Source organism: Phallusia mammillata, chromosome 7, assembly GCF_965637545.1.
Source record: "Phallusia mammillata chromosome 7, kaPhaMamm4.hap1.1, whole genome shotgun sequence".
NCBI classification, from domain to species: Eukaryota; Metazoa; Chordata; class Ascidiacea; order Phlebobranchia; family Ascidiidae; genus Phallusia; species Phallusia mammillata.
The window spans coordinates 10,176,733-10,189,117 of NC_137258.1; the positions used below are offsets into that span (position 1 = coordinate 10,176,733).

The 12,385-nt window shown below is 37.8% G+C and overlaps 1 protein-coding gene across 2 annotated transcripts; it reads right to left on the reverse strand.

Moving 5' to 3' along the window:
* Window positions 1-5,895: 5,895 nt before the first annotated feature.
* Window positions 5,896-8,181, reverse strand: LOC145239604 (ubiquitin carboxyl-terminal hydrolase isozyme L5-like). Of its 2 annotated transcripts, none has more exons than XM_080102966.1 (4): window positions 8,101-8,177; window positions 6,879-7,479; window positions 6,641-6,801; window positions 5,896-6,351 (listed from the first exon to the last, which is right to left on the reverse strand). In XM_080102966.1, the coding sequence occupies exons 2-4, from the start codon at window positions 7,472-7,474 to the stop codon at window positions 6,104-6,106; spliced, it is 1,005 nt and encodes a 334-aa protein (XP_079959092.1). In that variant the 5' UTR covers window positions 7,475-7,479; window positions 8,101-8,177; the 3' UTR covers window positions 5,896-6,103. The 2 variants fall into 2 exon arrangements, with proteins under 2 accessions (XP_079959092.1, XP_079959093.1); XM_080102967.1 differs by having other exon boundaries at window positions 6,129-6,365; window positions 8,101-8,181.
* Between the last annotated feature and the right edge of the window lie 4,204 nt (window positions 8,182-12,385).

Sequence of the window (12,385 nt, forward strand, 5' to 3'; positions counted from 1 at the left end):
TGAAGTGAATAGATACAAAGACGACGATACTAAATTCATAAAGTTTATGAAAGGTACTTCTGTGATGCTCACCGTAAACGTGATGTTAACTTTGGCTGTAAGGTTCGCAATGGTAATGTTACCAGGAACAGTCGCAGATATAACGACAGGGGAATTTACGCTCGCCGTTCCAGGCAACCGGCACTTGTCTTTTGAACCATCCGTTTTTGTCGCAACAAAAACGTTGTCGTTTAAAAATCCGAAGAAGCCAATTCTGCTGCCTGCCAGAAGAGAGTTTGTTTAAGTCTTGTGTAAACAGGGGAAAGTACGTCCGGATCAAACACGTCAATGCTAACAGTTACATACCTTGGTTGAAAGCTTCGGGGGGAAGGACAATGGAGTATGGAGCAGTTTGGTTTGGTTGTCCGGAAAACAATTGAAACTGGTCGGATCGAAATCCAAGCGACCGGTTTTGCACCTGGGTCGTTCCTTCAAACCCGATATTGTCCTCTGCAAACAGATACTAAAAATTCCCCAACGAGACAATATTTATAGTTTCAATAAAACGCATATAGCTTGTAGACAATATTACGAGCAATTCACCGACAGGGACGAAACGGAAGCACCTATTGTACCTTTGCCTGCAGACGTGATTATGAGCGACAATAAAGACACCGATATTAAGTTTACCATGTGGGTAAATTGACACAGGAACGGCGTTTTTGTCCCAATTACCTGTTTGTGGTGCAAGACTTCAATTTGTTACCAATAGGGAAAATGCATAGGGGACCGCTCCCTGCAGACGTGGTTATGAGCGGCAATAAAGACACCGATATTAAGTTTACCATGTGGGCAAATTGACACAGGAGCGGCGACTAGTTTTATAACAACACAAACTCGACCTACAAAATTGATTCAATATGTTTCATAATTTTATTTTGGTATACTTAAGTGCCATCACTATAATATATAAAAACATACTATAATATATATGTGTATGTATATATCTTAAAAATTCGTGCAAAATCGTTGTTTAGTAACTCAGAATAATTTCCCACTTCTTTGCATCAAATTGCTACCGAAAACATTTTTTTACTGGTGTGTCCCTGATTTGCAAATCAAGAAGACCGCAGTCGCAAAAAAACACGTTTGACATGTTAAAGTGTATTGTCAACAATTTCGTTCTGTAACACATTTGGTTCACAGTTACACATTTCTTGTTTCGGTTTCAGTTACAACATACCTGCGTCAGGGTCAACCGCCAAGACAGCAACAGCAACGGTGCTTGATACGGTCTGAAAGTCGCCCTCAACTTCGGAAAGATTAAGTTTTGAAACAACGTCGTCCAATGTCTGAATTAATCTATGAATATAAAAGAGAAACGTGCTGCATTTGGTATACTTCCACTGCCACTTGAATTTCATCATAACATACTGTTCCGCGGAATTGCTTTCCTGAAGGTCTTCTGCACTGACTTCAAGCAGGTTTCCGACAGCAACCACAACGAGCTCAGAGATCTATTATAAAATGATGCCTAATTGCGTGCTGGTCATTTAAATTCGTCACGACAATCAAATTTCTTGTTATGTTTACAAGTCATTGAACGTTAATCCAGGTGTTATTTTTTTCAATTGTACAGGTGCTTGATATAAATACAATGTGATGACGATGTTCAGTTTAATTTACATAAAAGTAACAGATGTACAACATACGTTTGGTGTAAGAGAGTCGGTGTTGGTAACTTCAGTCAAGACTTGTGCAGCATTCTCGATATCGTCTGGCGTAAGTTCCGCAGGGTTCGAAGTGAGTGTCACAACGTCAGTTGCAACTTCTTGCCGTTGCTCGTCACTTGTTATATTTACTTCCAACAAATTCTGGCAGAAAATGTCACATATTTTCGTAAATCCGTTAACTCATTTTTATCAATTAAATCGACAATTAACAGGTATGTGCAATCAGGGGCGTATCCAGAAATTTTTAAACGGGGGGTCCACCGTTTTATTTTGGGAAATTCCCTAATGACGTCATTATACGTCATTAGATCGCTTTGAAAAATTTTCCACACAAGTGCTAAACCGCACGAGACTGGATACGTAATTGACATGTCAAAATGCCACTAAATTGTCGCTTATTTCGTTTTCTGGTTCAAAACGACGCGTTAAGCGGCAAAACGCTTTGTCCAAAATTGTAAGCAGGCCCAAAACCGTAACCCGGTCCAACTTTCGACTTTGGCGGTTTCTCTACCTGTCCAATTGGCAGAACGACAAATTATTTTAGCAAAAGCTTTGTAGTTTTCTGATCCCGCCGCTGCTATTTAGCTTACTCAGCAAAACTGCAGTCAGGCAATCAAAATCAAAAAAGCTTAAAAACACGGGCAGCAATTTCTAAAGAACTGAACGCCTTTCTGAAGCGGCAATTCTACTGTTAAGTTACGCAATGTCACGGATGCACTAAAGTTGGTAACTGCAGAGAGCATAAATTGTGCCTGGCGAGTAACAAATTACGTTTACCTTAATAACATTACTGGATTAACATCGATCTATTGTGTGTGGCAAACTAATACGTGTTTGTCAGGTCGAAACTGTTAAGTTATTTTATTATTAACAAGTTAACAGAAACAATACAACATTAAACGTTTTTAACCATTTTTACTCATTTTACATTGTTTTCTGCTAAAACTTTATTAGCAGACAAGACACAAATTTTATCTTACATCAAGACTAGTTTCACATGATGACAACCACAATGGATCCAGCCAATAACCGTTTATTGAACATTGTTGCGTTCCATATGGTGTTCCACCTATAGAAGAGGTTAATATATGTAACAAAGGTATAAAACCGTCACAAGTAATACCCAAATCCTGCGTACTGTTTGCTGTCTCTTCTGGGCATGTGTCAATGGATGCAGCTGTAAATCCAGCTTCGGTTTGAGGGAATGTAACATTTATTGGTGCTGCTGGATTGTTGTTGTTAAGGACAGTCACTTCTTTACAGAAAACTGTTGATTAATAATAATCATTTAAATGCTCATATTTACTAGAAAATCGAAATAGGTTCAATGTGATTACAGAACAAAGCGTTTCTTTTGAACCTATAACCACCACATTTTCTAATCGAGTAGAAAAAATAACAAAGCAATCCCCCAAACGTTGCTTCACTTACTGGCTGTTATTGCAGTAGTAGTAATGATAGATATGGTAGTGGGTGTTATTGTAGTAGTGGTAAAGGTAGATATGCCAGTGGTTGTATCTGGTAGAACTGTACCATTACCCGAACCATCTAAAAAAGAGAAAACCAGAATTTAAGGTCGACTGTTCATTACTACTAAAGTAGCCTAAACTCACCTGACACGTCCGTGGTTTGTGCGACCGTCCTCAGGCTGTGAAAAAGCAAAGTTGAACACAACACTTGCACTAAACAGAAAACAAACAAAGCATTTGGCGTTATGACTGCAGTATTGTGTTAATTAACTATTAGGCCAGAGTTGTGAGCGAGCCCGAAAGTGGAGCTCCAACCCGACTTGAATCCAATTGGTCCGAAAGGTACATAGCCTACATGAAATTGCAACCCAATGTGACCTACGTATGTTGTCAGGCCCGAATCATTCTCGTTCTCGACCCGAAAGGCACACACCGACTTATGTCTCAGTGCCACAAAGATAAAAAACTTTTGCACGAGTTTCTGTTTGCATCCTAATTTAGACTATTTACTTTGTCTTCTATTTTAATCACGCGTCATTGTACGCACACACCATGATTCGTAGCGCAATGTCAAATAAATCCAACTTAGGTTACGTCCAAAAAGTGAAACTAGCTAAAACAAAAGCATGCCTTAGAAAGTATTTAAGTTACACACCACAAGTAAGTAGCCTACACTAAAATAAACTTTGACAAACATTTCATATTGACCTTGACTAAACGCTATCGACAAATCAGAGCTTAATTTAGATTGATCTAATAAACACACCACTATTGTTATAGTCTCAAAATTATATTTTCCAAATCTAACCTATAGTTCAACGGTCAAGCAAATATGTCACTTACTTAAAAAAACCATTTTAGCAATTCCAATAACGTCTTTGTCGGGTTAAGCAGCCAAGAACACGCGCAGCCCACAGGAAGCGTCTAGCCAACACCTTAAATGCCAAAGGTTCCCTATTGTGACATTCCGTAGTTTTCAAACGCCGAAGTGTTGACCCTTACCCCCTCCAGTGACAACAACGCAGCCCTAAGTACAACACCGCAAGGGTGCTTTCTGAAAACCAGCAAACTATAGCAGGTGTCTTGATTTCATCACCCAAGTACACAACCGCGCCGAGAGAAGAAAACAAATTTCGTCTTATCACAACAAATGGCTCATCATAGATTTAATCTTGTCCGTTAATTCGCGGTAATACTGATTTACCTGTTTGCAAAAGTGAGATAACCTACTAAGAGGTAGGCTATTTTAACTTTACATTCTTTATCAGTGCTACAGCGACTATATTGCTTTTAACAGAATACGTTTATTCCAATAGGCTACCATGTCTGTTTTCCATCGCTTAAAAGAAGTGTTGTGGCGTTTTCTGTTCTCTTAACACTTCGGTTGACGTAAATCTACTTTAAAAGACGTTTTGCGCTGAGTGCGGATTGACGTTAATTAACGTCAAAAGTTTTTGATCAAAAATGCGGCTGCCCGTTAAAGTGCGTCGAGACCAAACAGCCCAAGCCATAAATGCGTGATCGGCGCGTGTCTAGGGCGACGCTTGGAGGCCATTAAACTTGATTATGTAAATGGAATCTTGTTTCATAACAATGTAACAAAGCCGACTTTTCTAACGAATGCTTGTGGTACTGTATAATTGTTGGCAGAAGTTAAAATTAATTATTGTGCATAAGATTTTATTGCGCAAAAGTTGACTTTACTTTCATCGTAATTCTTTACTGATGCTGTAGAGGCCTTGCAGCAGATGTAATTGTAATTGAAACAATTAACAAAAGCCCGCACTGAACGCATGTTTGGGTGATTACTGGCTCACTGAAAGTGTTCATTCGGATGCCATCTTATGAAAAAAAGCTCAATGACAATCGATGTTTTGGGTTTTGTAGAACTGTTAACTGTAAACGGTTGTTGGGGCAGTGAATACTTTAGTTTTGTATATTTCATAATTGTGAAACTTTTTCCCGGGTAAAATACGTAATCTATCATCCATTAGAATTTACTTCTCATTAGAATTTACTCCGCGAAAATCATTTGGGACCACAATTTCGCAGGATTACGGTTTTGCGGCTAAACAGACGAGCAACAAATTTTTTGATCCATGTTCAAACCAGGGAGTCGAACCGCTTGTCATATGGGTTCAGGTTCGGTTCGGGTTCACTTCGTTTTGTTTTTAAGGGTTCGGGTTCGGTTCAGGTTTTTAACAATGTATATTTTCGGGTTCGGGTTTTGTTCCGGTTTGGGCAAATTATCGGTTTTTAAACCGGTTCAAATTTTTTATTTGTTTCAATTTAATCTACCGATCATCTACCTGGCCTTATAAAACTCCAGAAGAATTTTGATAGTGCACTGTTATTTTTGACACCTACTATAAGTGTTATATCGCGTGCGCTGTTTTGAAAAAAAACACAAAATATGAAACAGACTGCATTTTTTACTGGTTCAGTTCCGGAACGCCAAACAAAATATGGGGTTCAACTCCGGTTCGTGTTTTTGGAAAATCGTAATTAGCGGTTCGGGTTTAATGAAATGAACCGCTCAAACCGGTTCGCGGGTTCGGGTTCAGTTCCGGTTCGACTCCCTGGTTCAAACATTAAACTTGCTTGTTCCCGAAATTTGGGCGTTGCGTCTGTGACAATTAACGGTCAATACTCTGATGCATTAAATGGGTTCCATTCTCATGTAAAATGACATTCGGCGGACCAGCAACAACACATTTAGTCCCAAACACTTTTTATTAGCAGCACAATGGAACAAACTTGTAGGACTACAGGCCCTGCAACACGGAGATTTTGTAACAAAACATTTGAATTGCATGTTGATCTCCAGTTTCTTCTGTTTTAAAAGACATAGTAGCAAACCACCTGCTTTCAAATGCACATGCAATCCTTCACGAATATAAAAAACAAATGAAACTACGCGATTCATCCCTGTGTTGATTGACTGGTCTTCGCTTTGTCTTCCATTTTCTTTTTCGCAGTCTCAACTAATGGCATTAGCTTTTCTTCTGCAGCAAGAATTCGAATCATTTCAATAATGAATGGGAGGTAGTTGTGCTTCCTACGTGTGTTTTCGATCTTAAACTTGTTGCGTTTGTTGTTTTCAAGTCGAATCACCTCATGGCAGTGCTCAATCTCTGTTTGAATGAGTGCAATCCGGGCAGCATGCCCATCTGCAACAAAAACCCTACACTTTATCCAAACACTTACTCCTGTATTTAAGTATTTTGAACAAGTAAAAACAGTTTGGTAATTAAAACACTTTTGGACAGTTACCTCAAGTACATCAAACACACTGAACATTGCTCTTTAATGGTAAATATTCTTTCAAAGAAGGCCTTTTATTAAGGCAAAAAACTTTATTGTCTTTGAGTTTCACTCATTACCAGTCTACCTCTATCTTGGAATCCACATATCATCGATATTTAAATATACATGATAGAATTTGTTGTAGTAAAATACCCGCAGTTTCCATGGAATTTTCACTGGTGAGTTGGGTCAGTTCATCATTTAAATGTTTCATTTTGCTTTCGGTCATCATAATTTTGTCACCAACAACTGCCATCAAGTTGAAATGGATTTCTCCAGCATTGTAGCTGCTGATTCGCTTTTGTATCACAGGCCTAAAAGTAAAAAATGGCAGTGGTAATTTTAATTTATTAAATATTTTTAACTTACATGAGAACGATAAAATTCTGACCTTACAGCTTCAATCCAATCACTAGTGGTTATCGCACCATGATCTATAGGTCCAGGTTTAAGTCCGTCCAACTCATACAGCCGCCCTTCAATTGGAATATAACCAACAAAATGATAGGAATCTTCACTCTTAGAGCTTTTTTCATCATATTCAAAAACCTGCTGTCTTGCATAGCTGTTGTGTACTTGTCGAATAAGTTTAGAGTTACTTAAGGTCAACCCTTTCATTGCAGAATCAAAGGCAACAGTAAAGTCACGAAAATCTTGCAGTGTTGAACCTAGTTTTACATTTTTGTCATTTGTGTTCAGTAAAATGCTGATGATTGCCTGTGTTGCACATGCATTACTGATGACCTGTTTAGCAAAAAAGATTCTGTCCAGTCGACTGTCTTGTACTATGTCACCATCTTGTTTTTCATCTTGTATGCATTTAAAAAGAAATATTAAACCAAACACAGGTTTAATTTCCTGAAAACTTTCACTGTCCAGCGAAAATATTTCTTCAACTTGCACACCTTCCACACCAAAGTCTTTTATCAAAGCAGTAAATACTCCAGGGTCACTTTCAATTAAACACCATTCACCAGCAGATCCCATTTTGTCTGTAAAAAAGATTGTTCATTTATTAGTTGTTTTAGATATTTTTTGTAGAGTTTTATTACTGTATTACTAGCTATACCATATACGTTATACTTATAGCAGTGCATGTATATTTGATAAGTTACATAACAACTTTAGGAATTAGGAACACTATGCACGGACTTGAAAAGTAGTTTAATCATAAACATTACTGCCAAGGTAGTGGTGTATATAGAATACATCGTGTAGACGTTTCGACAATCTCTGTTGTGTACTGATGTACTGTACTGTACATGTACTGATGATGACAACAGAGATTGTCGAAACGTCTACACGATGTATTCTATATACACCACTACCTTGGCAGTAATGTTTATGATTAAACTTTAGGAATAGTTTCACATGTTTTAATATTTATTTCTGGACATTAATCAATTTTAAGCTTTGCAATTCAGATTGAATGAGAGTTAGAAATGTTCGTCTACGCCACAGCTAGCAGTAAAAATTGGTAGCATAGTCAATAAATGACTTTCGTGTTAGAAATTACACTGCAATCAACTTTTCACGATAAATAGTAACTATTTTTTTAGTAACAAGAAAGCACGTAACAAACCACTGAACGTGACAACTGACAACACACTTACATTCTTACAATTTCATGCACTTGCACGAAAAACCACTGGGGCGTAACCATACCACATGTTACGGTCGGCGTTTCAGATTATCAAATCCTCAGCGTACAGAAACAGATACTAAAAAATCACTTCTCGTCACAAAAATCGCTTTTGTGAATATAACCGAAATCAAACCGTTTGTCATATGGGTTCAGGTTCCTTTCGGGTTCACTATTTATTGTTTTCAGGGGGTTCGGTTCAGGTTAAAAAGAATATATTTTCGGGTTCGAGTTTTGTTACGGTTCAAGCAAATTAGCCGGTCCGAACCGGTTAGCGGTTTTTAATTCAGTTTAAACCCCTTTCGCTCAATTTTATTCTAACCACTATTGACAAGGCCTTACAAAACCCCAAAATAATTTTGACTGGCACTGCCCAACACCATTAGCAGGCCTACACACACACACCCTTTATATGTTGGGTTAGCCTAGGCTACGTTGTTCTGAAAACAATAATTTTGTGGTGGCGATAACAAAAATGAATACAGATTGCATTTTTACATGCTCGGTTTTGTTTAAGGTTTAACGCAAAACAAAACAAATAGTTCAACTCCGACTTGGATTTAAAAAAAATGAATTTACGGTTCAGAGGTTAATCGTTCCGGTTTCACGAATTTAACCGCTCAAACCGGCTCCCGGGTTAGAGTTCATTTCTGGTTCGCCTCCCAGATTAGAACATTTCTTAATCCACTGGTTTGAAATAAGTCACTCTCAGGGAAACTCAATTGATCAAGACGGGATTAGAGTTCATAATCTTGTTATCGTCATTTTCTGAAAATTTTATTCAATTTTTCTTGCTTAGTTTCTTCAAGTGACATCTCAGAATTCAAGTTTTCTCATAGCCTACTTGCTAAGTGTAGGCAAAGGCCATCACTGCCTCTACCGCAGGATTCATTAAGTATCAAAAAAACAAAATTTTAGGGGCGCACCGTCGATGTTAATGACTTAGTTTAGGGTTACCATATTTGATGATACACAATCCCTGACAAATTTGTCTTAGTTGCGCTAACCGTTTTTGCGGTGCAAACACTTCTATTATGGCATAAGTTAGGAACATTCGAAAGTATAAAAAATATCACAGAACTACTACAAATATGTTCCAAGCAAATTAAAAGAGGGGTAATTTGTTATTAGTTATAGTTCCTTGCATATTAGGTACACATGGCAAACCTGTTCGTCAGCAGTGAAAGCAAATGAAACTACCCACGTTCCCACTTCGCATTAAATGCTGTGTTTTCTTCACACGCAGATTTTTATTTCTGCATTTATCGCGTATTATTAGACTAGTAATAATTGATACTACCTGTTTAAACAGGTATTGTTACGTGTGCACACACACTGCAAAACGAAATAGAAACCTTGTGTGTTACATTTCTTGGCATGGGCGCAGTGGTAGCTAAAGAAACTTTCTCTGTTGATACATTGATTTCATTTGGCTTCAACCAAACATCAGCAGCACTTTACTGTGTTATTTTTGCTTAATTTTCACATAACGAAGTCGCTGCTACATACAAAATCTTTGTTTTCGCTTGCGAATGCAGTATATTTTTGCTTTTAGACGCTTACTTTGCTGTACAAACGCTTTAGCGCAGTGGGTTTGTTTATACCTTGGGTCGCGACCCTCGTGCGGCTCGTCTGCCACCCTGGGAGTCGCGAAGGCCCTCGATAAAATTAAAAATATAATTGTTTGTTAGCAATAAAATAATGAAAACATCTAAAAGTAAAAAAAAATAGTTTAACCATTTTTTATGTGTTTCATTATGACCATAACAACCAAAGTGAGGAAATTTTTGAATGGGGTCGCAAGTTACATTTTGTTGCTAAAATTAAAAACCAGTAGCCTACTTTAGCGCATGCAGTAAAAATATAGGAATTTTGGATTTTCAAAAACTCCAAAGGTTTGACGTTCTTTTTAAATCCGTTTGATAAGTGTCAATTACATGTTGAATGAAAGTTGACTCTACTCAAAGAAAAGGACGCCGTTGATGGGTTATGTTCGCTGTAATGAAGTAGTGTAAGTTTATGGTAAAAACTCGACTAACCCTGCAAATTAGTCTTTGTAGACATGTGACATTTTGATTCATGCTCTATGTTTTGCTGTTGGAATTAATAAGTAGGTTCAAATATATTACCAGTGGCCAACTTGCTTTTGTTTGTTGTGATGGACGAATAGACGTATTAAACGCGTGTATAGGCCTACATTATAAATCAGGGTTTTTCAACGGGGGCGATTTCGTCCACCGAGGGGGCGACTTGACTTTAGAGGGGGGGGGGGGGGGGGGGGGGATTTCAAATTACTGATTGTATGAATATGTACAAGAACTGTGAGACTCAGCTAACTTTATCTTACAAGCAGATTTTATTCGTCTTGCAAACACCAGGGACACAGGGCGCTTTAGCTTGAACATGTTGCCATTCGAATACATTGTGTTTGCTGGCGATTGCTTATTTTTTTTGTGAGCAAGGTTGGGCATTTTCTTTTCCCTCAAGTTGATTTTGCTTTTACACTTTCTATAGACCTACTGGCTAGTCCCAAACTGAAAGCATTTGTAACATTTAATTTGGCAAATCCACAGTTGATGTAGAATGTATAAGTTATTGATGTGAAATGTATACGATTTTGAGCTAGTGCCCTTGAAAGAGGGCGATTTCGCTAAAAAGGTTGAAGACCCCTGCATTTAATCCTCAGCGCGTAAACTAACGTGCAACTGAATAAAAGGTTCTTGACATGACTATGGTGTTCAAAGGGGGGCCCAGAAATTGACTTGCACCAGCATATTTGTTTTCTCTCAAGGGCCCTGCCTACACCAGCCTATAGCCCAGCGGTTCCCAAACTGGGGTCCGCGGTCTTTAGGGGTCCGTGCGGCAATTTTGGGGGGACCGCGAAGCAGTTGAGGTAATTCTATAATCTTATTTGGCGTCAGTTTGTGCCACTAAATAAGTTTAAATCAAAATATAATAGAGAATCGACTGTCTCCATTGATAAACAATGGCCTTTATTGAATGACAACTACCAAAAATGCAATTGTTCGCGCACAATCGTAATGTTTTGGTCCTGTTTGTGATGTCACATGCTGTCTTTGGATGATAGTTATGCGCAATTTTGCATAACTAGCTAAAATTCTGCAATCAACATTTGTTTTTGTGAAATACACATTTAAGCTTAAGGACCGCGAGCCCTCGAAATAATGGCAAAGGGACCGTTTTGAATAAAAATTGAAAAAGTTTGGGAACCGCTGCTATAGCCTATCCTATAACAACGCCTAAAACACCCTTCCAGGCCAGTTTAGGACACTAATTATGTAGTGAAAGAAATTTTATAAACACTACAACGACAATAGCCTACATCCTAGCCAGACATGGGGTCGAATACACGCGTCCTGTATTCGAATACTAACGAATACCTGCATGACTGTATTCGAATTCATGAATACTTTGGTAATTTTTGATTGACAGCAATTCGAATGGTATTCGAATAAAACGAGTCAAGTATTTGTATTCATGAATTGTTGACCAAACTACAACGACAAGTAATTCGAATACTGTTTGAATAAACCAAGGCATGTATTCGTATTCATGAATTCTACGCACTTTTTAAAGTTTGGCAATTCGAATTGTATTCGAATAAAACGTGTCAAGTATTAGTATTCATGAATAGTTGACCAAAAAACAACAACGTGTAATTCGAATACTATTCGAATAAACCCCAAGCGCTTATTCGTATTCATGAATACTTCGTACTTTTTGAGATGTAGGAATTCGAATTGTATTCGTATTAATAGTTCTAGTAGTTTGTATTCACGAATTGTTCAGTTGTTGTAAGAAGCAAACAATTTGAATAGTATTTGAATGCACCGATTCGGATACTTGTATTTGCGGAAAATAAAAGAAATAAAAGAGCCCCGAAGCTAAAAGGTATTCGATCAAAAAGTAACATGGGTTTATTAATTGCAAATTTATTGGTAAAAATGTAAACCAACGAGCTTTTTGGGCACATTAGCATAACTGATTTAAATCTCCGTTAGATGTTTGCTTCCGAAACATGCTTCACCTGTCATGCCCAATGTTGCAAGCTTTGTAACACAATTCCATTTATGTAACGTCACTATTGAACTTCTATGTGTCATTGTTTCGTAACATAAACAAAAATTGTCAAATCAGATCACATTCACTGCTCATTTGAATTGTATTCGAATCTATTCGGCAAAAATATGTAGCAAAATATTCGCGACTACTACTAGTCTGGAGGTAGTCGATAA